Source organism: Phasianus colchicus, chromosome 1 (assembly GCF_987193195.1).
Source record: "Phasianus colchicus chromosome 1, bPhaCol1.hap1.1, whole genome shotgun sequence".
NCBI classification, from domain to species: domain Eukaryota; kingdom Metazoa; phylum Chordata; class Aves; order Galliformes; family Phasianidae; genus Phasianus; species Phasianus colchicus.
In genome coordinates this window covers 167522219-167549860 of record NC_143436.1, presented here as the reverse complement: position 1 = coordinate 167549860, position 27642 = coordinate 167522219, and the positions used below count along the sequence as shown (strand labels likewise).

Here is a 27642-nt window from a genome sequence, read left to right as displayed (position 1 = left end):
TGCTGAACTTCCAGTATATGATTATCCATATACCTAGTGCCTCAAAATGAAAATATATGAAATTTTGACCATTCTGCTTAGTATGTATTAATAAGAACACAGGAATTGCACTAACATAACTGATAAAGGCCAACAAAGAGCTGTGTCACTCATAAAAAAAAAGAACAATTCTCTATCTAGCTTATTATGGAAGTGATACAACGACAAGTAATTATATAAGTTATATAAATAGTTACAAAACATTCTTTTAAGCACTGTTTTTTCCTGTTATAACTAAATCAAATTACTACGGAAAATAATGTTAGCAAAGGTAAATCATAACACACTTTCTGTCACATACTCTGTCTCGTGTTAGCATCTGAGCTCTGTTTTTATGTACAATTTTAATAACTCCTGGGGGCTGGATCCATGCCTCTCCATCGACTTGCACTGGGACACCTTCATCACCAAGTATGGTGATCTTTACTGACCGACACTGGAAAAGAACAAACACGTTATTTTACAGAGCCATAAATATTAATCAAGCTGACAGGCCACCTGAAATATGTTGATTACTAGGAGCTGTGGCATCTCTCCAGATTGGACTCAAGGGTGTAATACTTTCATACTTCATCCATCATTTAAGACAATTTGTTATCCACTAAAATTAAAACACTGTCAGTGCTTTATTAATGTGTGGGGCAGTGGTCATCTAGAGTACCCCCACACTTCAGCATCCCAAACTGATGACAACTATATTATGTCCTTTCAGGCAAGAAACAAACCTGAGCTATCCGGTGGTGCTGCAGTTTGATAACTCTTGAAACTGCCATCTGCATGCTGCCAAATACGGCCACAACTTCTAGGATTTTATCATCAAAAGATGGGGCCCCAAATATCTGAAAGGAAAAGAAAATATTCCATTTTCCATGGTTAACCCAATGCATGTTAAATGATAAACAAATTCAGCCTCCTTTTCTGTAGGTTCACTTACAGATTCAATTTCAACATTTAAATTCATTTAAATGTCTTAGAATAACTACACCATCCCTATAAATGCCAGACGAGTGAAATATGAGAAATAGACAGAAGGCAACTACTATCTTAAAACAGCAATGACAACAACATTTCAAGTATCCGAGTGACATCCCTTGATATAAAGGATGGCACAGTTCAGTATGCAGACTGAGGAATGTTTTTCAACACAAGATGAAGGACTAGTTCAAACCTCCACTCAGCTAAGGTATTTAATATCTAAGAGGTTCTTGAAGTTAAGATGAGTAATAGCGTGTTTTTTTTTTCTCAGAAATGCTTATCTTCCTATAGTCTGTATTCTCTGGAAACCAGTGTCTGAGCCCACTCTCAGCTTTGATAAATGCTGCTTTAATAGTGAGAAGAATCTTGTTTTCAGTGTAAATAATTATCTGCAGTAAATGTGAAAACTGCTTTTGCATGGAACAAACGTCCTGATCCAGTCAAGGCTTTGAATTTCCATGAGTTAAGAGAAGTGCACAAAGCCAAGTGCGTGCCACTGGCAGCTGGTGTCCTGCAGCAAAACTCAGATGTGTTAGAGGGGTATCCCAGGCTGCAGTTCAACTCATTCAAGAGAGATAGGGTCTAGCCCTATTCCCAAGGCCCCTGAAGACTGACCATTTCAGATTGACATGGAACTGGGAGCAACAAGGGAGAAAAATGAGCAGATATCACTCCAGTAAGATTACAGTGGGTTAAGAGACCATTTTTCTGAGTGGTACTCAGGCAAACTTAATTGGCACCATACGCAAAGTAAGCTGCTTTGATGACACCAGAAGCCATACAAGAGAAAATCCTCAAAAGGAGCCCAAAGCCAAATCCAGTCAGGTTTTGCCCCTTGTAAGTGGATTTCCTGGAGGTGAAGAATAAGAAAATGAAGATCCAGGACTGCATAAATCGCTACATCAATGTCTTAGGGAGGGTGAGGATGGGAAATGAGGAAGAGCTTTGGTCCCTATTGCTCCCCTGGCCAATGGGAGTCTTCACCCCAGTGCAGTGAGGTGGCTTTGGCCAACGGACTGAGGAAGTCCTCTCAGGCAAAAGGCTGCACAGTTGCCATCGTTTAGTACCCCATCCAGGTGGCAATCGTCCTCAGAGCATCCCAGGATGGCACTGAAGTAAGTCTTGAACAGACAAATGTCAAAGAATGAAAATGCAACTCTATTGGGCCTGGAGTCACAGCCATCAAGGCAACATCTTCCTTTTGTCCAGCTAAGCAGAACTGGCAGCATTTCAGATCATCACCATCAATGACATCAGTCACTCAGGATTGCAGTAAAAGTAGTGAATTACGTTCCTAACTTTGTCCAGAATAAACATGTCACTTTTCTGGCAACAGACAACCACAAATATCAATAAAACTGCTCATATATACTTGCTGTATGCCAGTATGAAAGCTAGGACAGATCTCTCTCAGTGAAACGGCCCAGAAAGAAAAAGATCTCCTGAATAGGAGCTAAGCAGATGTTAGAGATGCTTCAAGGCTATGAATGTGAACGTGAAGAATATCAAAACATTAGACACCCATAGCCAAATATAAACATAACTGCCATTCTCTGACATATACCAAAAATAAGAAAAGGACACTGAAACACATTCAGGATTTTTTTTGGGGTGTGTGTGTGTGACTTTTATGTATGTACTAACTAGAGAATCGTAAGTCACAAGAAAGCAAAAGCATTCTGGTGAAAAGAAGTCCTGGATTGTTGATATTTAAACACTCGAATTTGCAAGTACAGTGTTAGGTAAGTCAAATCTCAGTAAATTGGGACATTCAGAATTGGGATGATCTGCTAGCAATTACAATGGCTGCACTGGGCATGAAGCAGAGAGCAGCAGTCAGACTGCTTCACATTGTAAAACATACAGATATCTGAGTAGTGCAACATTTCTTAAGAGATTTGAGGCAGAAGGGAAAAAAGCTCAACGAAAACAGTACTTAAAAAGCAGATTACTATCCCCACTTAATTACCAATCAGTTAGTGTACCATCCTCATTTCTGAATGATCACCCATTAGCTCAAGCTGCTTGAAAAGGAGGAGAAAAATCTGGATATAAACTGTGTGATTTTCTTTGCCCATTCTCCTTATTCTTAGACTGGAACAGAGGTATGTATGCATTGAGAAATCTCATTTATGACAGAACATGACAAAAGACAATGCAAAATCATGGCATGTATATTCTCAATTAAAAAATCAAACACAAGACAATATGGTTTAAACTCAAGTAGACTCCCTAGAAGGTCACTTCTGTTCAGTATTACTTACATCATCTTCCTTGGTTCCTCCCCAGAAATTGGTCCCACCAGCATAGCTGGGAATGTTTAGCACAGCTATGCCCTGCAGACTTGGAAGAGGGATGTACTGTCCATCACACTGTAATGGATAAAAGCTCATTCAGTATATAAATAACGTGATAACAGCAGTTGGCTGTTTTAATACATGAAGAATCACTAGAGCTGTCAGGGAGGACAGACTCATTAATAGGTTGACAGAAGCCTATTCCACCCACAATGCGGAGCAGCTCTAATAATCTTTTCCTCACCAATTTCAGCAACAATTTTTGCAGAGATGACGAGTCTCTACAGCAGAGGTGTTCTATGATTCTTCCAAGAAGCATTTCAACACTCCTAACTGCTAAATTCCTCATACATTTTAACCATGTGCTGTCTATCAAGGATTACAAATCTCCGTGCAATGAGGAAAGCTAATTCTTTTAGTGTACACGGTAAGACAGTAATGCCCATTGACATTATAAAAGCTTCATCCACCCATCCAGTATCTGCACTGCCAAAATTGCAATTTGCTTGTTGTTTAGGTAATCCCATTAAGCGGGGGAAAAAAAAAACCAAAAACCCAACACAAAACAAATTATAAAATATAGAAATTGTGGCATGGCCACTGGCACTGGAATGGGCTGCCGAAGGAGGTGGTGGAGTCACCAACCCTGGAGGTGTTCAAGGAACGTTTGGATGTTGTGTTGAGAGATATGGTTTAGTGAGAACTATTGGTGATGGGTGGATGGTTGGACTGGGTAATCTTGTAGGTCTTTTCCAACCTTGGTGTTTCTGTGATTCTGTGGTTCTGTGACTTGTATACATGGCTTCCTGCACAAATAACTCACTGTCCTCCCAAGAGCACAAAGACAAATCTAGGACTGACTCCAGATTTGTCACCTTGGCTGTGTGCAGGAGTTTGGTGGGGAGGGGTTGCAGGTAAGAGGTTGGTCCTGTTTATCCTCTGAAAATCACTATCAACAACAAACACTACTCAATACAATCACAGAATCACGTCAGTCAGGTCAATCTCATTCTACTTGTGATTAGAGGACATATTACAGTGAAAAAATCTTTGGCCACAAGTGCTGTCCTGCAGCAGTGCCACAAGCATGTACTTAAAGTGAACAGGACATCTAAGAATCTACATGCGGGATTCAATGTCACTTTGGAGATAATGAATTTGCAGGTAAAGTTTCTTTTAAAGAATGCTAAAATACCAAGTTACTAATGCCATGGAAATAGAATTATACAAGTGAAGTAGAAATCCCTAGAAAATAAGGAGGAAATCTTCAGCAATTGTATTAAGAGGAGAAGGAGATGCAGAATATTTCCAGAATATGATTAGCATTTTCTTTTCATGCTTTAATGTCAGCAACAAAACACAGTTAAACATTTCCATCAGAATGTGTCAGTAGCCAACATATGCTCTGATATTAACAGATGCTGCATAGCCATTTGTATTGCAGTAGAGGTTTGCCTCCAATTCCTGAAACTGATATTTTTAATTTTCCAAAGCTGAGCACCTCATCACAAGTTTTAACATAAGACTGATATTATGCAAGGCAATAATAGATACAAGTTTTCTACTTGCTGTTTTACTTGCAGATATATTCAGAAATAATTATGGAGAGGTCAGATATGAATACATTTTTGAATCTTATTCAAATAACATTAAATTAGAATTCTATCTGCAGCATATATAATGCTCCTGGTTGTCATTATGTTCACTAACTACTGCATAATTCCTTGATAATTATTCAATTGTTAGGTAACAACAAGCTGACTCTACCATAAAATATCCTCCTAAAGCTCAGTGAGAGAAAGAGTTCCAAGGTGTTCAAGAAACATGGAGATGTCCTCAGGGAAATGGTTCAGTGGGGAAATATGGATGGTAGGTGGATGGTAGGACTGGATGGTCTTGGAGATCTTTACCAACCTTAATGATTCTATGAACTTACAATGATATATGTTATAACAGAATGTAACTTTATGATGTTTATCTTCACATAAACATCATGAAATTCCACTTAAAATAGTTAGCACGAAGAAAAAAAAGACACTACTTATTTTCTGTCAAATTCCAGCCTAAGTATTCTTTGAGTGAACACAATCATGACTGTTGCACAGCCATTTTGTGCATTTGGTGACTATTTATATCATCTCCTGTAAAGTCCTAGTATGGTGAATAAGACTTAGATTTGCTGCTCCAACCTAAAAAAATAATGATGTTCAGATAATTTATACCTCATTTGTTGTTGCTGTGATAATACCTTTCTCTTGCTCTGTGTGGTTATCACAAACACCTATTTGAGAAAGTCTCTGTAGGTGTAGCTGTGCTTCTTGCGATGCTCACTCAGAATCTTTCCTCTTCTGTCAGGATTTTTTTCCTAAGGCCATCTGTGTGCTCTCTCTATATATGTAATCAAGCTGTCAGATAGTTTAAAATGAACCTGAAGGATTATAATTTGGTAAACTTTTCTTTCTGTTTAGTGTATGCACCATTCTGCTATTGTCCTTAAAACCCGATCTCTCAATCTAAGGCAGTGCACATTAAAAAACACCCTTTATGTATTATCTATGCAACACATTTTAAACGTTTTTTAAAAAGCACTTGCAACAAACATGAAACCAGATATCTTGAGATATTTAAATACTGACATTTAAATCCAATAAATCACCTGGGGAATTGCCTCTTACATTGAATGTTTTTAGACAGTGTGTTTGAGGGAAGGATTTTACAAGCCTGGGCTGACGCAAGAACTCTGAAAGTTTTCAAGGGGAATCACATCCATCACTACATGTTGCAGAAGCAAAAAAAAAAAAAAAAAAAAGGTTCATTCTACCTATGAACAAAAATTACCTCGAGTTGAACTTTTTGTTCTAGGTTCTTGTAAGTTCTCTGCAGTAGCTCTTTTGTGCCAAGAACTCCATACCACATCATGTTTTTTGTGCGACTTCTGCAAAAAAGGTAAAATAACATATTGAAATACACATATTATGTCTTGCATTTGTACAAGAAAGTAAAAGCAAAGAACTCAATTACAGAGATAAGGAAAATAAAACATATAGAAATGTCTCAGCTCTATTACTGACAATTACCTGCATTTTTCAGGGTGCTCTTCCCGCTTGTTATTAAATTCAAGTGAAATTTTTGCATCTAACCCAATTCCAAAATAGTTGTTCATGACACATTTTTCTGAATATCCCTCCCTTTAAGAAGAAAAGAGATAATTAATTGTACATTTTTACAGTTCCCAGCACACAGAGCTATGACCAACGCACTGGATGGTCTCAGAGCAGATACATCAACAGGACACATCACACCACAGTTCCTCTGAACCTTCCTGAGAAAGCCTAATGGTTGTTAAAGAAACAGATGGGCTGCTGTCTCCTTTGCAAATGCAAGCAGCTTCTGGTAGGAGAAAGAAGAAACTGTAACATACCCCAATATCTCCATCAAACCCAAAATAACAGTGGAATAGGAGGAAAGATCTGCCTTGTACACAGCTCTGAGGCAGCAGCATCAAAGTGGGCTGAGCACCAAGGCTGCATTTAGACATGCTGGCGGTACTGGCACAGCAGTGCTTTGTTTTAGAGTCTCCATGTAGGGCCACAGCCCACAGCCCAGATGCCATCTGTGAGTCTCTGTCAATGCTACATCTAGTTCTGGGAAGCAGAGACAATTTAGGACACAAATTTCTGCCTTACTGTCCCAATCCTTAGGCAGACACTTCTTCCTCCACCCCAAGGTCCTGCTTTAGTGTTTTGCTGGCAGTTTAGCTTGTGTGCAGACCAGCAGTTCAGGCAAGAGAATCCAGTTCTTGTTCTCTCAGACCGTGCAAGGAGTAAGTGAGCAAATGTTTTCCATTATTTCTGCTGTTACAAGACAATCCTGGGCTACTCATAACTAAGGGCTTAATCTAAAAAGGCACAATTCAGCATGTTTTCAGACCTCGAGGTCTAGAGAAAATAGATAGCAAAACAGAATTTCATAGTGGAAAAAAAAAATTATGACAAGCTAAAAAGCTTAAGTAATGCTAAGTAAAGTGAAACAGTAGATTTTGAAAAAAAAATTGCTTACAATGAATCTGGATCCGGGTCAATAAATGGTGTAGCACCAAATGGATCGATGTTAGCTAGTAACATTTTGCTAATAATTGAACTTCCTGCAATAGAAGCAGCTAGGCCAGCCCTTAATCCTGATAAAAAGAAACAAAAAATAGCAAGAAAATAACTAAACAATTTTGATTTATTAAACAGAGAAACATACATTGTCATAATGTAAGTGATATAATTCTGAGACAAAATATTCATCAAATCCTTGTATGGAGGGGTTGAGATTCTATCTTAATTTTTATCTATGTTGATTATCTTTTCAGGATTCCAGTTGTCTTGAACAGAAAGTCAGTTATGCTGAGGTTTGGCTAAATCTTCAGGTACCACCATTGAAAAAGACAAAAGAGAAAATTCAAGATTTCAGGCCAACATTCAATGGTTGGCATACACCCAATCAGCCATCTAACACTCAGAAATATCATTAGAGTTTTTATTCAGTATAATTTTCATCCCCAAACTCATCACAATTTTCTTTTCATCCTGTCCTTCAGAAGGCAACTGTCATAAAATCAACATTCATGTGGTTGGTTCTGCAACTAGCAACTAAGCTTCAGTGAATGCTTACATGTTTAGCTTGGTAAGCATGAGATAACTGAGAGGCTCCTGAAGACCTGATGAACTCTCCATGCCTACTTTGATCACTGAGCACAACATAAAATACTATGCAATGCAAGTAAACAGAGGGAAGTACTTTCTAAAAGCTTTCGCTTAAATTGACCTGAAGAAAAATGTGAGTTCATATCCATCATTCATTAAATGCATTAATTAAGTTAGTTAAAACAGTGATTTATTGGTGCCCCCTACTATTAATTGCATTTGGGTAGGAACAGATTTGTTTCAGCAGTACAGGAGATCAGAACCTGAAGAGCCTCCATTGGTTAGGATGAACGATAGGAGATCCTGCATTCCAGTTTTTCATCATCCAGAATCAAATGCAACACTTCTGCTACATCTGGTGTTGTGCCAAATGACCAGGAGTATTCTACATTCCTTTGCACTTCCTACTCAACAATACAACATGAAGGAGTGTTTGTCAGTTCAGATGAGTTTGGAGGGTTCTATTTCCACGCAGAGCACCAGGCATGAAGTATTATTTGGCAGCAAGAAGGAGAACAGAAGGCAATATTAACAGAGAGTGAGGAACACCAGATTTTAAAATCACAATTACCTGGGCAGATAATCCTAGTGTTAAGGACAGGGAGGTTCTCTTTGCTGGCAGCCAAAGCTGGAGCAGAGAAAGAGCCTGTCTGAGAATGGATACCTCGACTTGTACGTCGATCAGGAGATCTTGGTGCAGTTTTACCTGTTCAGAGGTAAAAGAAAGAGAACTCACTAGAGCAATTGTGGTAAATACACTGTTTTTACAGCCTTGAAAGTAATTCAAAAGCATGTATCTGTTATGCTTCAGTGAGAAACTTCCTTGTCCCTCACACAACATTTTCTCTTCTAAATACCAGGAAGAAAACTCACAACAGGAGGGGGTACAACTGTTTACATGGGTAAGGAAAGTGATAGGACAAGGGGGAATGGTCTTAAATTGAGACAGGAGAGGTTTAGGTTAGATATTAGGAGGAAGTTTTTCACTCAGAGGGTGGTGACGCACTGGAACAGGTTGCCCAAGGAGGTTGTGGATGCCCCATCCCTGGAGGCATTCAAGGCCAGGCTGGATGTGGCTCTGGGCAGCCTGGTCTGGTAGTTGGTGACCCTGCACATAGCAGGGGGGTTGAAACTAGATGGTCATTGGGTTCTTTTCAACCCAGGCCATTCTGTGATTATATGATCAAGTTTCACACAAATGCAGACTTGAGAAAGAAAAAAAATCAGTTATTATTAAAGGATAAATGCCAATGAATTAATATGAATTTGAACTTAAATTTAATATGCATTTACTTACAAATATACCCATATTATATATTAAATATAATATAATAGAAACCAAAATATTATGTATTTATAGTAATTCTGTTATAGATAGCTATTACAAAACTCAGACTGAAATTAGGCCACCTGACGAACAGCTGTAATCCTCGCACTAAGCAGCTAAAATTGACCTCCTGCCTGCATCAGGTTTCTGAAAACATCAACCAAAACTTTGATATCTTTATCTACAACCAAACTGAAAAATGGAAGGGAAGGGAAAGCCACGTTCAGATATTATCTTCTGCGGTTACAGAGATCACAAAGGAGATCAGTTTGCCATCATTTCTTTTTCACAAATAGCAGGAATTCCCCAAATAATTGAAAATGTTTATGTGTTAAAAATTATGTCTTAAAAATTATGTCTTAAAAATTTTACAGAATATGGATGAAGAAAATCTTGCAACATGCAAATTTGGCAGCTGGTCAAATTGTTGGTGACAAAGGCAAATAACAGTCCAGAAAAAAGAATGGGAAGAAAATCAAGGGGAAAGTGAAGATACAAGATAAGAGTAGGAGCCAGCAGTGTGCCCAGGTGGCCAAGAAGGTCAATAATGCAGTACAACTATTTGTATATGGGCATGACAAAACACTGTACTATAATGTTAAAAAATGAAACAAAAATGGCAAGTTGTATCTAACAGGAGTTATGAAATACTTAAATGAAGTTAATTAACATATGGAAAAATATTACCTTCATCAAGTGATCAGAAATAATCTCAGAGGGTAAAATATAATATTCAGAACACAATTAACTTATATTTTTCTTAACACTACTGAAAAATTCACAATGCTATTCATGCAGTCTGTTCTCTCTGTACTTGGGAACAAGGCAGTTACATTAAATAGGAAAATCAACAGAACAGCTGCTCTTTATTTGACAGATGAGGCTCGTGGGGATAACTACAATAAAGATAAACTTTTGCTGTTCATGCTCTGATAAAAACAACAGAGCCCTAATGAGTAGAACTGATGTTTCATTGCAGATAATTGAATCCATGTTTCATACTTTCTCCCCAAGCAGCTATCTCCCACTGACAACATTAATATGCACTCTATTTCACATATTTCAGATGGATGAAGAATAACATATTTCTACAATAGGCACAAAAATTGCACTACCAAGAAACCAAGGGTTTTTATATATATGAACACACGTGAACGTGTGTTTAATTTTATTTTGCATCAGTGGCATTAGGAGCAGGTCATTCTTAGTGCCAGCATCCTCTGTGAGCTGGAACTGTTGGAACAGGTCAATCAACATGCATTGTGTTGGCTAGAGGTTAGAGATTGGTTAATGGTTAGAGGGCTGATGGAGAGACAATCACTGTACAAAGCCTGATATCCACTCCTGGAGAAAAAGACATGTGAGATCCTGAATCAACAGAAGCCCCAAGGATCTAATGATGCATTTCTAAGGTAGGAAACACTGACAGAGACACCAGCAGAACCTCAGGACGACAGCATACTGTGAAGATTTGCTGTGGCTTAGAGTAAAGTGAGGGTCCCTCACAGACAGACCTTTCGCAGCAGCCTCTTGCTGACAGATTTTGTAATGGACACATGAAGGAGAGATTTTACCCTATCATTTGAATGTGTGAATTAGTACTATTCTGTGTCAGGACATAAATTGACAATACTATTCCATAAATACTACTTTACATACAGTAACCAAACACTTGAATAGACAAAATGAAACATCATAGACAAAGATGTTTCTGAGAGAGTAATAAAAACAATGCAAATAATCAAATCTTTTTTAACTATGCAACTAACTATGTAAGAAGACTGCACACTTTAAAATGATTCTACTACTATTTTACTCACTTGTCTGGGATTCAAATTCCTTTGTATCTTCCTCTTTTTCCTCTTCTTTGGATTCGTCCAACTCCTTGCTATATTCTACAGGGGACTGGTTCACTTGTTCTTCACTATGAGCATTCTGCTCATCCACAACTGCTTATTTCAAGAAATAAAATACAATAAAAATAAGAAAAAGTTTAAAGATCTCTCAGAAAATACACATAAAAAGAAAATTAGCATTAGGGTTTTTTTCTGTAGCTGCGAGTTTAAAAATATTAACAAGAGATTTTTATTGCCTCTCCAGTGAAAATCATTCTATAGCAGCCCACTGATATAATTCCATCAGAAACTGTCATTTTCTGAAGGTTAATAATTACAAAAGATATGTATACATGCACACACATGCATAAATATGTATTCATATATGCAAACAGACCATCATCAACTTCTAAACATACTGCATTTCTTGTCCTTGAAGTTCATAATAAGGATATGCATGCAAGAATAAAAATTTCAAGCTTCAATATTAAAATTTATGCTAGTTTTAAGGGAAAAAAAGCATCCTTATCAATAAAGATGAATGTGCACCTTTTTCTGCTTGTTCAATGATCTGCCTCACAGCCTTCTTTAAGCTGTTTGCCCGGAGCATCAATTGTTCTCTTGGTTTGAAGAGTTTCTGGGTGGAAGACTTTGCAACACACTCCACTAATTGCTCTTTACTTTCAGACAAGGATTCCTCACTTGAAAACTCCTCTCCTTCTTCTTCAACAATGGGGGGAGTGACGCCTGGGAGAACAGGAGCAGCCTGGGCTTCTGTGTGAAGCGCTCGGAGCAAGAGGTCGAGCTTCTCATTTAGCTCTGAACACTAAGAAAAGGAGGAAAGAGTACACATAAGCTAAAAAGCAACGAAGGTGAACATCTTGAGGAAATTAAGCATGATGTTACAGAGAGAGATCTACATTCTCCATATGGTATGAACTAAAATTGTGCCTACATCTCTACGAAATTATCGATGTAAAATCTAAGCACGAATTCAACACTTTGTACAATCAGATTATGAGTAGGCTTGCACGGCCTGTTGGTAGAAGACCCTGCAACACTGAACTTGCTTGAAGCGACTATAACCAAAAAAAGCTACATTCTGACTAAAACAATACATAGTGCTAAACTCAGCCTGCCAATTAAGTAGGATACTTGCCCAGAGAAGTTGTGGATGCCCCATTCTAGGAGGCCCTCAAGGCCAGGCTGGATGGGACCCTGGGCAGTCTGATCTGGTGGCTGGCACTGCACACAGCAAGGGGTTGCAACTGGATGATCTATGATGTCCCTTTCAACTAAAGCCATTCTACTATTCTACGATATAGATTAGATCCTACTCTTCTTCTGACAGTGAGCAACATGGATAGGGCTGCCAGATTTGTCCATACCACACAGTATAACTAATTATGGGCAGTCATCATCCCAATTCAGAGGAACTACCTATGGAGACATGGTAGACTGAAAACACATGGTGTTATTTTTTGACAACACAGCTGTACATTTAAGCAAGTGAATTGGCACTGAGGAAGCACTGTCAAACATGTCTAGCCCTGATCAAGCAGTTGCCCTCTCTAGGTACACTGGAAAAGAGGCAAATTGCTGTGTTTAATAGAAACAGGACTGTTTTGCCCTAGAACAGTGAAAAAAGCTGGACATAAACAGCTTGGAGGGCCAACAGAATCCCAGGCTGCATCCAAAGTGTGGTGGTCAGCAAGGAGAGGGAGGGAATTGAACCCCTCTGCTCTGCTCTCATGAGGCCCCATTTAGAACACTGCTTTCAGGTCTGGGGCTCCAGGACAGGAAGGGTACAGAGCTGTTGGACTGGGTCCAGAGGTGGGCCATGAAGATCATCAGTGAGCTGGAACATCTCTTCTGTGAAGAAAGGCTGAGGGAGTTGAGCTTGTTTAGTTTGGAGAAGAGAAGGCTCCAGGGAGACCTCATTACGGCCTTCCAGTACTTCAAGGGAGTTTACAAGCAGAAGGAGGAAAGAGTTTTTACACAGTCTGTTAGTGATAGGACAAGGGGGAATGGCTTGAAACTAAGAGAGGGGAGATTTAGGTTACATGTTAGAAAGAAGTTTTTTACTCAGAGGGTGGTGAAGTGCTGGCAAAGGTTGTCCAGAGAAGCTGTGGATGTCTCATCCCTGGAAGCATTCAAGGCCAGGTTGGATGACCAGCCTGATCTGGTAGATGGAAGCCCTGCCCATGGCAAGGGAGCTGGACGTAGACGATCTCTGAAGTCCCCTCCAAACTAAGCCACTCAATGATTCCATGAATGTGAATCACTAAGTAATTGCAATCTGTCAATCTTTGGACTCTGGAATTGTTAGCGATTTTGTTTACTTCTTTTCCGTCCATGAAATTTTGTTGGTCAGACAAAATCCTCCTGTCTTTTTCAATATTTCTGCAACTTGATCTCTACAATTTATTAAACGTTTATTTTTAATGCTGGAATTTCTCTTCCCTTCATTCTTCCATCATACTCTCTCACTAGTTGATTGTTTTCCTGTAGCTAAGGTAACCACCTTCAGACAAAAGTATAAATACTAATGCAAACTAACTCCATCTCTATGTATATTCTGTGTTCAATCTTTTGTAAAGGCAAAAAATGTGTAGAGTTTGTAGAGATCTCACAGTGCAAAGATGGTCTAAGCACTCAAAAGAGCAGAATTCAAAAGACAATGCATGAAATGGAAGCCAAAATGGGCATCCTGAAGCCATTTGAAAATTAAACACCCATGTGCTAGAAACTTTAAAAAAAAAAGAGAAAACAAAACAAAACAAAAAAAACCTTAACCCAGAAAATAGTCATAGTCTTACTTTAATGGCCATGGCATCAGCTTCATCTGCATTTTCCACTGGTTTTTCGTAAGTCTTCCCTATTTTGGCAACAAAGTCCTTTACAGTTTCACACAATATTCTTGGTAATAATAGAAAAGGGGAAAAATAAAATAAAATAAACATTTTTTTGAATAAAAAAATTTTATGGCAAGTGATTTATATGAATACTGTCATACACTATTTTCGTTGTCAAATGAGTTTTGCAAATGATATTTTTCTCCATGGTTTGCAAAATTCAAGTGAAAATCAATTAAAAAACATTCTCTTTTTTTAGTTTTATTTAAGCCATTGCATGCATCTTATTTCTAAGAACTTATATTAACATGACCAATATTAATTTACTTTACGTGAACTAAATAGATTTAACAAGATACAGATACAATTTAGAATTTTGAGGAATAACAAAATTCTGCAGTTTTATCTTCAACATGCACTACGTATGCTTTAAAAATGAAATGTTGTTAACTTGCTTTTAGCAGAAGACAATGAGATGTAATGACAGACAGATGTATTTCTGAATATTCTGTGAGAAGGTATACACAGAATACTTATTTCAGATATGTCCATGATGTGTAGAGCAATTCTTTCACTTTTAAGTTTCTGTTTGCAGAAAGAGAAAATACCCGGTTGTCGGAGACCACTGTTTATAGAACTGCCACAAACAGCTGTAACAAAGCTACTGATTTGACATTCTGCTTCACAGCAGTGAAGCTTTTTGTCCTCTTAATGATACAGGCATGCATAGAACAAAGCATAATAGATGTGATGTGAAGTAGGTCACATATTTACATTAGCAACTGTATGTTTCATATGTAATCTGTGTGAATTGTGAGTGAATTAAGAGCATTTTATAATAATATTATGTAATTTGTTTTAAAATGCTTTCATTATTATCTATTTCCAATTGTACTACATAAAACCTCTGCAGAACAAACATCTGCTCTAAGGTGTTAAGTCAAACCAGCTGGGCCTACCATAAGCAAATTGGTCTTAGACAGAAGGCCACCATGGTTGTAACATTACACAGAGGATTTATCCTACACAGTACACTCACTTGGCAGAAGATATGACAACTGAGTGCTGATCAGAATTGAGAATTTTTGCAAGATGAGCAGCAACTGAATCCTCGTAAGCAGATATCTGAAAAGAGAGAGGAAAGAAGACTTCAATTTCCACACTTTTCAGCATTTTAACACCAACTTGTGTGTCAAAACACCTTAAACATAGCAGGATTTCCATGGCAGATCTACTGCAAGGTCAAGTAGCTGGCAATGCTGCTGCTCCTATCTACGTACTAAATTTCACATAACGAATTTTTAATATTCAAAATAACACTGCATCTGAGAACCTGAACAGCTCTTTTCCTCCTTTTTTTCTAAAAAAAGCTCAAACAACCATTGTTACATACTAAACAATCATAATATTTCTTTTATTTCCAAAACAAGCAAAGTTTCCATGAAGCTAAGCAGCTTGACTAAGAATAAGTCAAATGTCGGTGGTTATAATCTTGATTTTTCTTTTTGCTGTCAAATGGTATCTTGCTCCCCAAGTACTCCTATTGACAAAAGCTGTAAAACTTGGCATAATGTTATCAAAGAAAATCCTTTGTGATTCATCCTTAATTAGATTTCATAAAAAGTGTTTGGAAGAGAAGTATGCATTTTCCTACTTCTCCTGCCAAGAGGAATTCCTGAGTGTTACAGAAGTTACAAAAGATTCAGAAGAGATCAGAATCGCGTTCACACACTATTCTGCCTCAAAACAGGCATAGATCCATATCTCATTTTTAACAGAAAATTCTAACCGCATTCCAGACTTAAAGCTAAAAATAACTGCAGTTTGAAATTTTCTGATGGCCTCCTTTAGGAATCTCTTAAGATGCCTCAGTGTGTTTTTGTCCTTGACATGGATGTACCTATCACTCTTTTTTTAATATTCATTTTTATATTTAATATTTATCAGATATATCACTTTCTTAACTTCTAAAACCCAACCTTAACTGTAGAGCTCTGACAGTAAATCAACTGTGTGTGCTTGTAGCCCAGAAGGCCAACTGTATCCTGACTGCATCAACAGAAGTGTGACCAGCAAGGTAAGGGAGGTGATTCTGCCCCTCTGCTCTGCCCTCGTGAGACCCCACCTGCATCCAGTTCTGGAGCCCCCAGCACAAGAAGGACATGGAGCTGTTGGAGAGGGACCAGAGGATGGCCATGAAGATGATCAGAGGGATGGAGAACCTCCCCTGTAAGAACAGGCTGAGAGAGCTGGGGCTCTTCAGCCTGGAGAAGGTTCTGGGGGGACATCATGGCCGCCTTCAGTACCTGAAGGGGGCCTACAGGAAAGCTGGGGAAGGACTTTTTTTAAGGATGTGTAGCAACAGAACAAGAGGAAATGGCTTTAAATTGGAAGGAGGTAGATTTAGACTAGATCTTAGGAAGAAATTCTTCACTGCGAGGGTGGTGAGACATCGGAACAGGTTGCCCAGAGAGGCTGTGGATGCCCCCTTCCTAGAAGCATTCAAGGCCAGGCTGGATGGGGCTTTGAGCAACCTGGTCTGAGGGGAGGTGTCCCTGCCTATAGCAGGGCGTTGGAACTAGATGATCTTAAAGGTCCCTTCCAACCCAAACCATACTATGAATTTTAATTTCAAGGGAAGAAAACAATACCTACATTTAATCTGTAAGAATGAACAAGTGTTTGAACAATAAACAGTAAAGTCTTCTGGGACCAAACCCAGTGAAATAGTTCTCTTGAAACTCAAAGAAAAAGAATCAGCTATGTAGTTATAGTTAATTTTGGCACTGCACTTGAACACATTAATTACTGTAAGGTTAGTTATCTGTTCCAAAATATCATAACTCAATAAATTACACACAAAGAGATTAAACAGTGTGCTCAAAAGAAAATGGCTTTCTCCAAATCAGAGTAATAGACTGCAGAATTGATTCTCCAAAAAAGAGGTTTTGTATAACTACTTAGTTATATTTTCAGGAGAGGCTAAACATAACTTCAAAGCCAGAACAAACAAGAAGAAAATGTATTTACAAGGTGAAGATAAACTTGAAAATGTTAAGAGTCTTGCAAAATTAGAGACAATAAAACCACAAATTTGCACTGCTGACACTGGAAACAACTACATTAGAATTACAGTCAGAGCAGCCCCAGTCTCTCTGTATCTCCATACGCAGCAAGCTGTCAAAGGTTATAACCTCCCTGCCAATTAAGACAGCCTGAATCATTAAATCATTCAAGAACCTCCTGATTAATTATTGCTTCTCAAGTACTTTTGAGCTAAAGTTGATATGCATTAACTACCTTAGGAATACATTACTTTGTCATCTTAATCAATCTTTTTATGTCAATTAATTTGATTTAAGCATCCCATTCTCCAACAAAATCAAATCCTCATCAGACAGTATAAACACAAATCTAGCTTTAAAGATAGACTACATTTTCCTTTTTCTGAAGCACTTATGATTTCAAGCTCTCTGAAAGGACAACAGGTGGTGTCACCCAATCTAACTGACTTCTACAAGCTCCAACAGCTTCTCTCTTTCAAAAACAACTATCACCTTCAAAGTGTTTTTCTCAATGCTTTTTTTCCAAATTCAAGTAAGTAGAAAACATTACGTCGTGGTTTTTTTGTTCAGTATACATTTATAGAACCAATTTATTTCTACAGCTCTGCTGAAGATTCTTAAGCTTCATTCATTTTTGGTAAGTAACACAGAACATGAAACCATGATTGATATACACACAGTGAGCAGGTATTAACTGCACTGAGTTAGCAGATTGGAAAACATCTGTTTCTATTTTGCACAGAAGCGTTGTAATGATATTTCAAACTCTGTCATTCCAACAGCTCAAAGTTAAGCCCATGAAAAAGAAATCAAAAGTGAAACTTCACCTGGCATTCCTCTGACTCTTCTTCTACAGTGACTGAAGGAATTGAAGGCTTTGCTGGTAATTTTAGTTCATATGACATTATACTCCACCTAAAAGAAACACAATGGCTTTTATGTTTCCAGATTATTAGAGCATTATCTTTTTCTTAGGCATATCAACAAAAAGAACACTACAGAATAACCTCTTTTAAAAAGCTTAAATTTTAATCATAGGACAGCTGAATATGAGTGAAATATTTGAAACCAAAGACATTTTATTACTCATATTTTTTTTTGTTTTAGCATCCAAAGGAGTGCTACAAAGATGGGGCAGGGTATGGAGGGGAAGATGTATGAGGGGTGGCTTAGGTCCCTGTGTTTGCTCAGCCCAGAGCAGAGGAGCTGAGGGGAGGCCTGATGGCGGCTGCAGCTCCTCACAGGGAGCGAAGGGGCAGCGCTGAGCTCTGCTATCAGTGACAGCGACAGGGCCCGAGGGAACGGCATGGAGCTGTGTCAGGGGAGGGCAGCTGGGGGTTGGGGACAGGGTCTGCACCAGAGGGTGGTGGGCATGGGACAGCCTGCACAGGGCAGTGGGTACAGCCTCGAGCTGCTGGACTTCAAGGAGTGTTTGTACAGTGCTCTCAGACATACAGTCTGCTTTTTGGGTTGTCCTGTGTGCAGTCAGGAGTTGGACTCTATGATCCTTATGGGCTCCTTCCAATTCAGGATATTCTATGACTCTGACTCTACAAAAAAAGCTCTAGCTTCACATTTTCATGTATGGAGGCAAGAGAACAAAGCAAATTCTGAAGTAACTTCATTTTCACTGACATATATATTTTTTCCCCGATAAAGGACAGTACAGCATAGGAGGTATGAAATTGCTAGTATCAACACCATTCACACCTGCTGAAAAGAACAAGAGATTACTGATGATGGCCTTGAGAGCAACTCAGTTGAAATTAGAGCAAAAATGAACTAAGTTCTTTTCAGTACAAAAAGAAGAATACATGATTTATTCTGTGAATATTTCAGAAAGCCCAGGTCAGCAATTATTTCTAAATTAGCCTGGCATCTTGCCTACAGCTGCTGATGTCTCAGGCATACAAGAGCAAAGGCACAACATGCAAATTCTCCCCACTCTTGAGGATACAGAGCTCAGGTATTTCCTACATAACAATGCTACCTTTAATGGTATTTAATAGCACACAGGGAGTCTGGGAAATTGCCCAGAATGGTTTTGAATCTATGCAATTTCTTAATGTTTATAACTTCTAACAGACGGTTATGCAGCTTCATCAGCTATGTAAGAAAATATCTCCTCCTAATCATCTGTGTAAAACAATTCTCATCAACTGCCTTCCCCTCTGGCACTTTGGTTTGAAGCACACAGTGAAGATCTGTCTCAGTTACTGTCTTGACTTTCCTCATGAGTAGGATCTGTACCCTTTGACAGACATAGACATTTCAACGTGGTCCAAGGTACCCTGGTGTGGGTGTCCCTGCTGGAACAAGGACTGAACCAGATGGACCCAGAGGTCCCTACCAACGTCAGTCATACCGTCATTCTGTGATTAACTTTCTATGATGGATTTAGGCCACAAGAAACCCAAATACAATTTGAATCTCATGATAAATCAGGCATATACACATGTCAGTTTACCTGTCTAACATTTTTGTGCTGGCTCGTTCCAATTTCTCCAAAATCTGAGGAAGCTGCGTATCATCATCACAGGATCCTCCCCAACCAAGGACACGAGCAAGGTCATTTCCAGTACCAAGGGGTAACACTCCTAACTGACACTGAAACACAACACAGGAGCAAATCTACTATTGAAAACTAGAAAGTACAATCTATTACAAATACTTGTTATTTCAATAACGTCAGTTATTTTAGCTGGTGTCAAAAGCTTGCAAATCAAATAGTGTAATTATAGTACAACTTACCCTGCTTATTCATAAAAGAATTTCGTTTAACAGAGTTTGGACTCTCTAGGCATAAATGAGAAAGAACCAAACCGAGGAAGAAAAAGCTCACACAAGTATAGTGAGTATAGCAAAGGAAAGTAAATATACACACTTGCCTGTTTGTGCAAGCTGAGTTTATCGATTTCTGACAGCACCCAACCCACACTTCCATCTCCACCACACACAAGAATCCGGAAGTTGTCAAACTTCTGAAACAGCCGCAAACTGGAGAGAAAATGCAACCTGTTAGAGTTCATCTCTAAGGCAACAGACATACTCGTGAGCAAACATGACATGAATATGTGGTATCCAGCACCTCAAGGGTGAGTCTTTTATTATTATGAGGTATGTGGATGCAACCAGCTACTGTAGTAAAGCTATCTGCATATCCCATTTGTTGCTGTATATTTCACTTATACTGATACTTCCGATAAATAACATGCAGAGTTTTATTTTAAAAGAATTCCCTTGATATTGTTTTCAGGATTTTATTGTTATTATTCAAAAAATTTCTAAGCTTTGAAATTACAGCTGTTCTGTGCTTCCCGCTAAGGTCAGAAGCACAGGGCATTTTTTCACAAGTAGTTAAGATGTAACAACAGGATATCTTCCAGAACACCAGTGGGCATTTGCCAACTTGTGAGTGATTAAACGCGAGGACAGTTGGAGGCAATTATTACAAGCAAGGTGATGACAACAGAAAACAAACACTGTATTTCATATTACATACTCAAAGCAACATCTTGCTCTTACTTCCTATAGTTCCTCATTCTGTTTTACACAGTATAATTAATACCCTTCACCAGCACAGAAAAGGAGAACAAGAAAGAATAAGCAGAACAAGTGACAGAACAAGGGGCAATGGGCACACACTGGAACCCAAGTTCCATGTGAACATGAGGAAAAGCTTCTTTACTTGAAAGGTTACAGAGCACTGGAACATGGTGCCCAGACAGGTTTTGGAGTCTCCTTCTCTAGAGACGTTCAAAACCTTTCTGGACTCTTTCTTGTGCAACATACTGTAGAGAACCTGCTTTAGCAGGGGGCTTGCTCTAGTGGTCTGTAGAGGTCCCTTCCAACCCCTACAGTTCTGTGATTGCGTGATTCTGTGAAATGTGAGACAGAGAGGAAAGGGGAATGAGATATGGAGAAACAACCAAGAGGTAAGAACGACAGGGATTTAAAAGCAAAACAAGTAAAACTAAAATGAATGAATTAAAAAGTGTTAGCTTTTAAAATAAAAGAAATAAATTTGTTCATCTTAATGCATGTTATTTTCCAGAATATGTATAATTTGAGAACTATTTCTAAAAAGCAACACATTAAGTTCATAATTATTTGAAGCTTTTATATTTTTCTAAAGTAAATAATGTCATTTGTACATGATAGGCAGTTTCAGAACAAAAGATACATTTATTTGAGGGAAGAATGCAGCCAAGCTTTTTAGATCAACTAGAAAAAAATAGACATCATTACTACCTGATAGAATAACTTCTAAGGACCTCTCTTTGGAAACTGAGGAAAAATATTTAAGAGTAACCAATCTGGCCTATGATTACTGTGCAAAATGCAAAGTGAACCTCTTAAATCATGGTGTTGATAGAATAAGGAAAAGAAGGAAGAGAACTTTCAAACAGGTGTATTTTTCAGATTGTCTCAAAATTCTCCTCAGATAGAAAGAGCCTTCCTTACTTTTATGTTATGATTGTTATGATAATTACATGTGCAAAATGTTAACTGAAAGTAGCATAGATTAAAAAAATTACAATAAAAAGATATTACAAGTTGAAGAGTTAGTATATTTTAAAAACACAGTACTAACTATAAAAATACAAGTTGTATTCCATTGTATTTGTAGTATTGCCCACTGTTAAGTTTTTCATTTGCTATGGTTTAAATCTTATCATGCAAGCATAATTCTCCATCTATAAGATTACAAAAAATAATGTTTTCAGTGGCCTTAACTGATCTTAATAGGCCACTGAACCACAAAGTTATATCAGAGCAGAATTAAGTTAGGCAACAGAAAAATGTGCATGAATTTAATTGTTATGAATGTGCAAAGATGCTTGGGTTGTGGCCATCACTATTCAAATCTCATCTCTATCTCTTCAACAATTAACCTCCAGATTTTGTAGATGCCTGGTGGTTTTAATCGTGGGCTGACTCCAAATTTATATGAGATGCTCATATTCATGTCCTTTTGCATTTGTTATCTAAGTCACACTTTGGACATATCTCTACAGTGATGGAAGTTTGAGTGTACTTGATCACCCGCTGCAGATGAGGTTTACTAAAATGAAACTATCAACCTGCAATCCCTTCACACACCAGAATTCATACTGAAACTCTATTGTAAATCTTAAATAGGAAGTCACATGCTAGATATTGGTGATAGAATTACTGCAATGGGACAACACAATACTATGCTTTGCACTAAATTCCCTCGCAGAAAGGATGGCTCAAGATTTCCAAGGTCATTACCCTAAGTGAGGTCCTCCATTCATTAAATCGAACACCTGAGCTGGATTTAACGACTGTTTGAATCGACGAAGAAACTTTACTCCCTGATTGTCTCCACTCTTTGAGTTAACAAAAACTAAAAGAGGACTGGCACAGGATGGCGGGCATGTGGCTTTCCAGAAACCTGCGAACATAGTTAGAAAGAATGAAATAAATAAGGCTTTCTAATATGAACAACACAAAAAGAAATCATGGGAAAGAGGAAGAAAGGAATGAAAGACAAAAGAAGTACATTTTATCATGCATTGTGTAAATGCTAAACTGAATATTAGCCCTGCAAGGAAAATGTAATTGCTCAAGATTTACCAGCTCATTTTTTTCCTCTAATACTTTCAGTGTCTATATTCAGTAAAATCCTGAAGACAATAGCTTTATTTTCTTCCGCAGCAAACAAGGTCTTAGCATACTGCTCAAATCTCTTCACAGGTTATCACAGAATGAAATACATACTTCAGCTGGAAGTGTTTGGTTTTTCATCTGATTTTTCTTTACTGGGTTGAACTGGATCATCCAAGCCTGAATTTTCTAAGAATACTCACAGATTTTAACAGTTATCATATTCAGTTTCTCTTCACATGAGAACTTTTGGGGGGGCTGACGTTAGAGTATTAATTATAACAGACTCATTGAACAGTAGACCTTCAGTTGTGATTACAGGTTATTAATATCAACACAGGTCTTAAATGATTGCAGCAGACCCTCAATAAGAGTCTCAATAGTCTCTAATGGACACTTCTTGATACTTCTTGATAACATAAACATTCCATGGACGTAGTGCTTTCTCAGCAACACTTCAAAATCAGACATCACAGACGTAGGTGTTGACATTTACTTCACGCAATATTAAAATAACTGTGTCATTTTTATTGCCTAAAATAAATACTAAAGCTGTACATCAAAAAAACGCCATTAAAGGCATTTTATAATTCCACATTATCATACTGCATAATTTTAAATAAAATTTGTCTAATTTATTATAGTGCCAAGAAAAATAATTCCAAAGATAGAACAATCTTGTTATCATGAATAATAGATAGCAGAATGGTGCTCTGATCTGGAGACCAAATAGCAAATAAATAGCAAAGAGTGATTATAGACAGTATAAACAATGACTTATATTATCTTCATACAGTAAAAATCATTAAACTGTGTTAAATTTGCTGGTCTCATTCAGCATCAACGTGAACTATAGAAAGAAAGCTGTTGGATTTCATGATAGTCTGTATTCATTCGATTGCCTGCCTTCAAGTACAGTCTCCCACTTCTTAAATATTCCGAGACACCAAAGAGCACCTCTGAATTTTGAATGTTTGCTGAGTTTCTTTATCAGTGTGTTGCAGGATTCTTACTTTTATTTGAAAGATATTTGGAGAGACCACATAAGTCATTTGGCTCTTTAGCCTGGTAAGGCAGCTGTTGAATTGGAGCCATTCAGCTAGCTTACATTCCGTAGCATGTAGTATCAAGCAAAGTTATCTGAATTTGAGAGCTCATTCTACAAGGGTTGCATGTCAGACAGGCACTGGATTGCTTTAACTAAGGACTGAGGACTATTCAGTTGAAAAATTTCTGAGAGTCATAAATTAAAATGGAGAAAATTTCTATCAGAGTAAATTTTAAAACTTTTTAAAAATTTTCTGGATTAAATAATCCTCTAAAAAGCTACATGGAAAACTGCACTGTTCTCTAACTGTGAAGACAACATTCACTTGTTCAACTGAGGGATTTTAGCCGTGCTTAGTCAAACAGAATGCAGTAGTCATTGCAAGTCCAGAACTACCACTGAACACACTACAATACTACGTACCATCAGAGTCTATACTGTTTAGTGCTGTTGGAGGTATGATCGATACCTTACATTGGCCAAGTGGACATTTACGAGGGTACAGATCCTTACACGCAGTGTGAACCTAGAAAATAAACAAAAAATGATTTCCCTAATCTACAGTGGCAGAACTACAACAGATAAGAGTATCTGTGGAACAAAACCAGACTAAAATTTAACAATTAGGTGTAGAGAGACTGTAGAAAAATGTGTGAGTGTTTAACCACAAAACTGGTTACACATTCCACAAAGTGTATGTTTGGAGGACTTCATCTCTGACTATTCCTATGGCAGGTATGAATTGTCCTTTCAATTGAATGGCTTACCTCCATCCCCTAGCAAGTTAGGACCAAATTCCCAGCAGCCAGCATCTATACTGAGGGGAGCTCACGCAAAGCTATTGCTCCGTACTTGCAGTTCACTTGGATATTCTGGAAGACGAACAAGCCAGCCAAACCAGCTGAAAACATATCCAGTGTCCCATAAAATATATGCTATATTGTCTTCTTCCATAGCTATTGGAAAATCACACGTATGGAAGGTACTGTAGTTCATCTAATTTCAAATCACCTCTGGAGATGCCAAGCATTTTCCACTGCCAACACAGAGCCTTAGACATGTATATGCTCAGAGCCTCAAGAATAAAAAAATCTGCTGACTTCTTAGTTCTATAATTTAGCATATATATAGATTCCAACACATATTCTAGCATTCTTTTTAGACAGGCTAAAAAAAAATAAAGAAAAAATTATATTCTGGGGGGGAAAGGAATTGCACTGTCATAGAATTTCAATCAGCAGTTTACAAAGTATACTAAAGAAGAGAACTTCAAGAGTCTTGCAGTAAAATTGTTAAAGATGAATGCAAATTAACTGTTATGAAAGAGACAAAAAAGTTAACATATGTTTATTACGCATACAGAACAGGCATCTGAACCTCCACAGTTATCAGTTAGGAGAAGACAGAGAAACCACATTGGATAACACCTATTAAAGTAAACTGCATTTGTGGGCGTATTAAATATTAAGCAAAAGAAGTAGGACAGTCATGAGAAACGTCGAATGTTAGAAAGACCTGAGTTTGCATAAGCTGCCTCTCCCTACTTAATCTAAAAGCACAGTAATGAAATGAAAAAATAAAAATAATGGCAAGTAATACAGCTGGCAAAATCTTAAGCACTTGGATTGTGGCACCTACCATAGCTTTACACCAAAGGCACTTCCAATCTTGTAGGCGTAAAACACTGCCACAGGTCTTGTCGCAGACTGCGCATTTGGCACTGACGGGCAAATTACCCTCTAACCATTGGTGAGGCATAGCTATCTGTGAAGAAGTAGCCATAGAAATTAAACATCCAGATAGAAAAATAACAGCTTTTGTCTCTCAATTACAGGTGGATTATAACTACTTCCACAGCCCTAGCTTTTCATCAAACAAATGGCAAAGTAAACAAAGTGACACTGATTCTTGGTAGGCAACTGCTATCAAAATGGGCTGTGGTGCTGTTTCATATGCTAGGTAGAAAGTGTGGCAGCTGAATCATAGAATCATAGAATCACAAGATTGGAAAGGACCTACAAGATCATCTAGTCCAACCGTCCTCCTATCACCATTACTACCACTAAGCTACTAAACTAGTAGTAAAAGTAGTAGTAAAAGACACTTCTCACTCAACTATTCAACTATTCAAGACACTATGCTAGCAACTAGCACAAAACAATGAGGCAGTTAAATCTAGAAATTCTCTAAAACAAATATGTACCCAGTCATTTAATACAGACTGCACAGCACAAACCCATCACAATAACTAAAATTCAGAAGAACAGGCAGGAGAGCAGAGTATGTATGTGGCTTTATGTACTACCTCAGTCATCCAAGACTGGTAAGTCACAGTTCTATAAGCAGCCCCTGGGTTGAGGACAAAGCTGTTCTCTGTGCACTCACTGTCCCAGTAATAATAACTTGTGCATTAAAAGAAATTCCGAGGTGTGCAATTTAGTATTAATTCCAAACAGACCTCCTGGGGAACAGCTATCAGTAAGGAGGACACAAAATAGATTGCCAAAACAGCTTGGTAATGGTGTAAAATACCACTCTTGCTCAAGAGCAGTAGGAAATTCTCAGAGCAATTCTTCACCTTCAGTTTCTCTGCATGTGGTCTTTAAAATCTTTTACCACGCATCCAATCTAGTGTCCGCAGTCATTAAGCTTCTCTTGTAAGAAAGAACTACAACATTTTGTTTTAAATACCATGCTAATCTTTGAAAAGTGTTTGGAAATACAGCCATGTACCATTAGTTCAATGGGTCTCATGACGTTATTTCTATGCTCAGCCATTTTTTCCATTAAGAACCAGCTACTGGAAAGTACTGTAAATAAGAATAGTACTTACACCATCTTCATCTTCTATGATATCTTTTCCAATGGAGGCTAATGTAGTCCATTTGCAGTTATTTGTTGCTCTGACAGCACATCTTTTATGTGCTTTAAACTTACACACTGCAAGACACACATGAACATGTAAACCGTGTTATTTGTTGCATTTCAGTGATACATGTCCTAAAAAAACTAAACAGAGATATTCCATAAAACAGCCAAATACTGTCATTTACTGTTGCACACGACACAAACTAACAAAAAGAAAATTCAGTTTATAATCACACCAGCTGTGACTCACTAAACTGGATTTAGAAGCAACAGATCCTGTACGCAGCCTTGGTAGTTTTTCAGACATGCTTTGAAAGAGCTCAACATATCATAAAATCATAGAATGGCCTGGGTTGAAAAGGACCACAATGATCACCTCGTTTCAACCCCCCTGCTATGTGCAGGGTCGCCAACCAGCAGACCAGGCTGCCCAGAGCCACATCCAGCCTGGCCTTGAATGCCTCCAGGGATGGGGCATTTTTCATGTACAATGCAATGCACTAAGGTACTAACGTACTTCTAACACACCTCCATGCTTTTGCTCTTTCTGTTGTTACAGAGGCACAAATCACATATGTATTTTAAATCTTTAAGATGTGGTGGAAGAGCATTTGGGAATAGTTTTTCTTCGGGAGCTCTGTTTCTTTGGTGAAAGGATCCCTTTTACACACTGCAGTGCGCCAGCTTTCCCAGAAGCTGAGAAGGGGAAGAATTAAGTGATGATATATTTATTCAGGCAACCAGTGGTTACAGTATTTTCTGAGAGGTTGCAGTAAGAGAGGCCTGACTTCTTACTGGATTATGTATAAAAAATGCACTAGCTGTAATAAATCAGCACAAATATCTAATACAGTCAGACAAACTAATAACTATTTGTATTTCATTGCACTTAATTAGTATCACTAGCTAACAATATCCTTCTACCCCAAACACAGTGACGCATACAACTGTGGGTATTTCTTTTTACTGGAAGGGTATGAGATCATTCTGTTTAGAGTGCATTATATAAAT

General features: G+C 38.0%; 1 protein-coding gene across 6 annotated transcripts in view; it reads right to left on the bottom strand.

Moving 5' to 3' along the window:
• Nucleotides 1-27642, bottom strand: part of DGKH (diacylglycerol kinase eta) — a 167543-nt gene that overhangs the window by 28979 nt on the left and 110922 nt on the right. For all 6 annotated transcript variants that reach the window (XM_090131319.1, XM_031615605.2, XM_090131327.1 and 3 more), the window contains 18 exons: nt 26597-26703; nt 25402-25527; nt 24187-24289; nt 22341-22503; nt 19973-20081; nt 19552-19691; nt 17912-17999; nt 15059-15144; nt 13984-14083; nt 11714-11990; nt 11150-11278; nt 8574-8708; nt 7371-7488; nt 6389-6499; nt 6150-6246; nt 3279-3386; nt 765-878; nt 341-475 (listed from right to left, as the gene is read on the bottom strand). In XM_090131319.1, the coding sequence (XP_089987445.1) occupies nt 341-475; nt 765-878; nt 3279-3386; nt 6150-6246; nt 6389-6499; nt 7371-7488; nt 8574-8708; nt 11150-11278; nt 11714-11990; nt 13984-14083; nt 15059-15144; nt 17912-17999; nt 19552-19691; nt 19973-20081; nt 22341-22503; nt 24187-24289; nt 25402-25527; nt 26597-26703 (2246 nt within the window). The remainder of the gene's footprint in view (nt 1-340; nt 476-764; nt 879-3278; nt 3387-6149; nt 6247-6388; nt 6500-7370; nt 7489-8573; nt 8709-11149; nt 11279-11713; nt 11991-13983; nt 14084-15058; nt 15145-17911; nt 18000-19551; nt 19692-19972; nt 20082-22340; nt 22504-24186; nt 24290-25401; nt 25528-26596; nt 26704-27642) is intronic.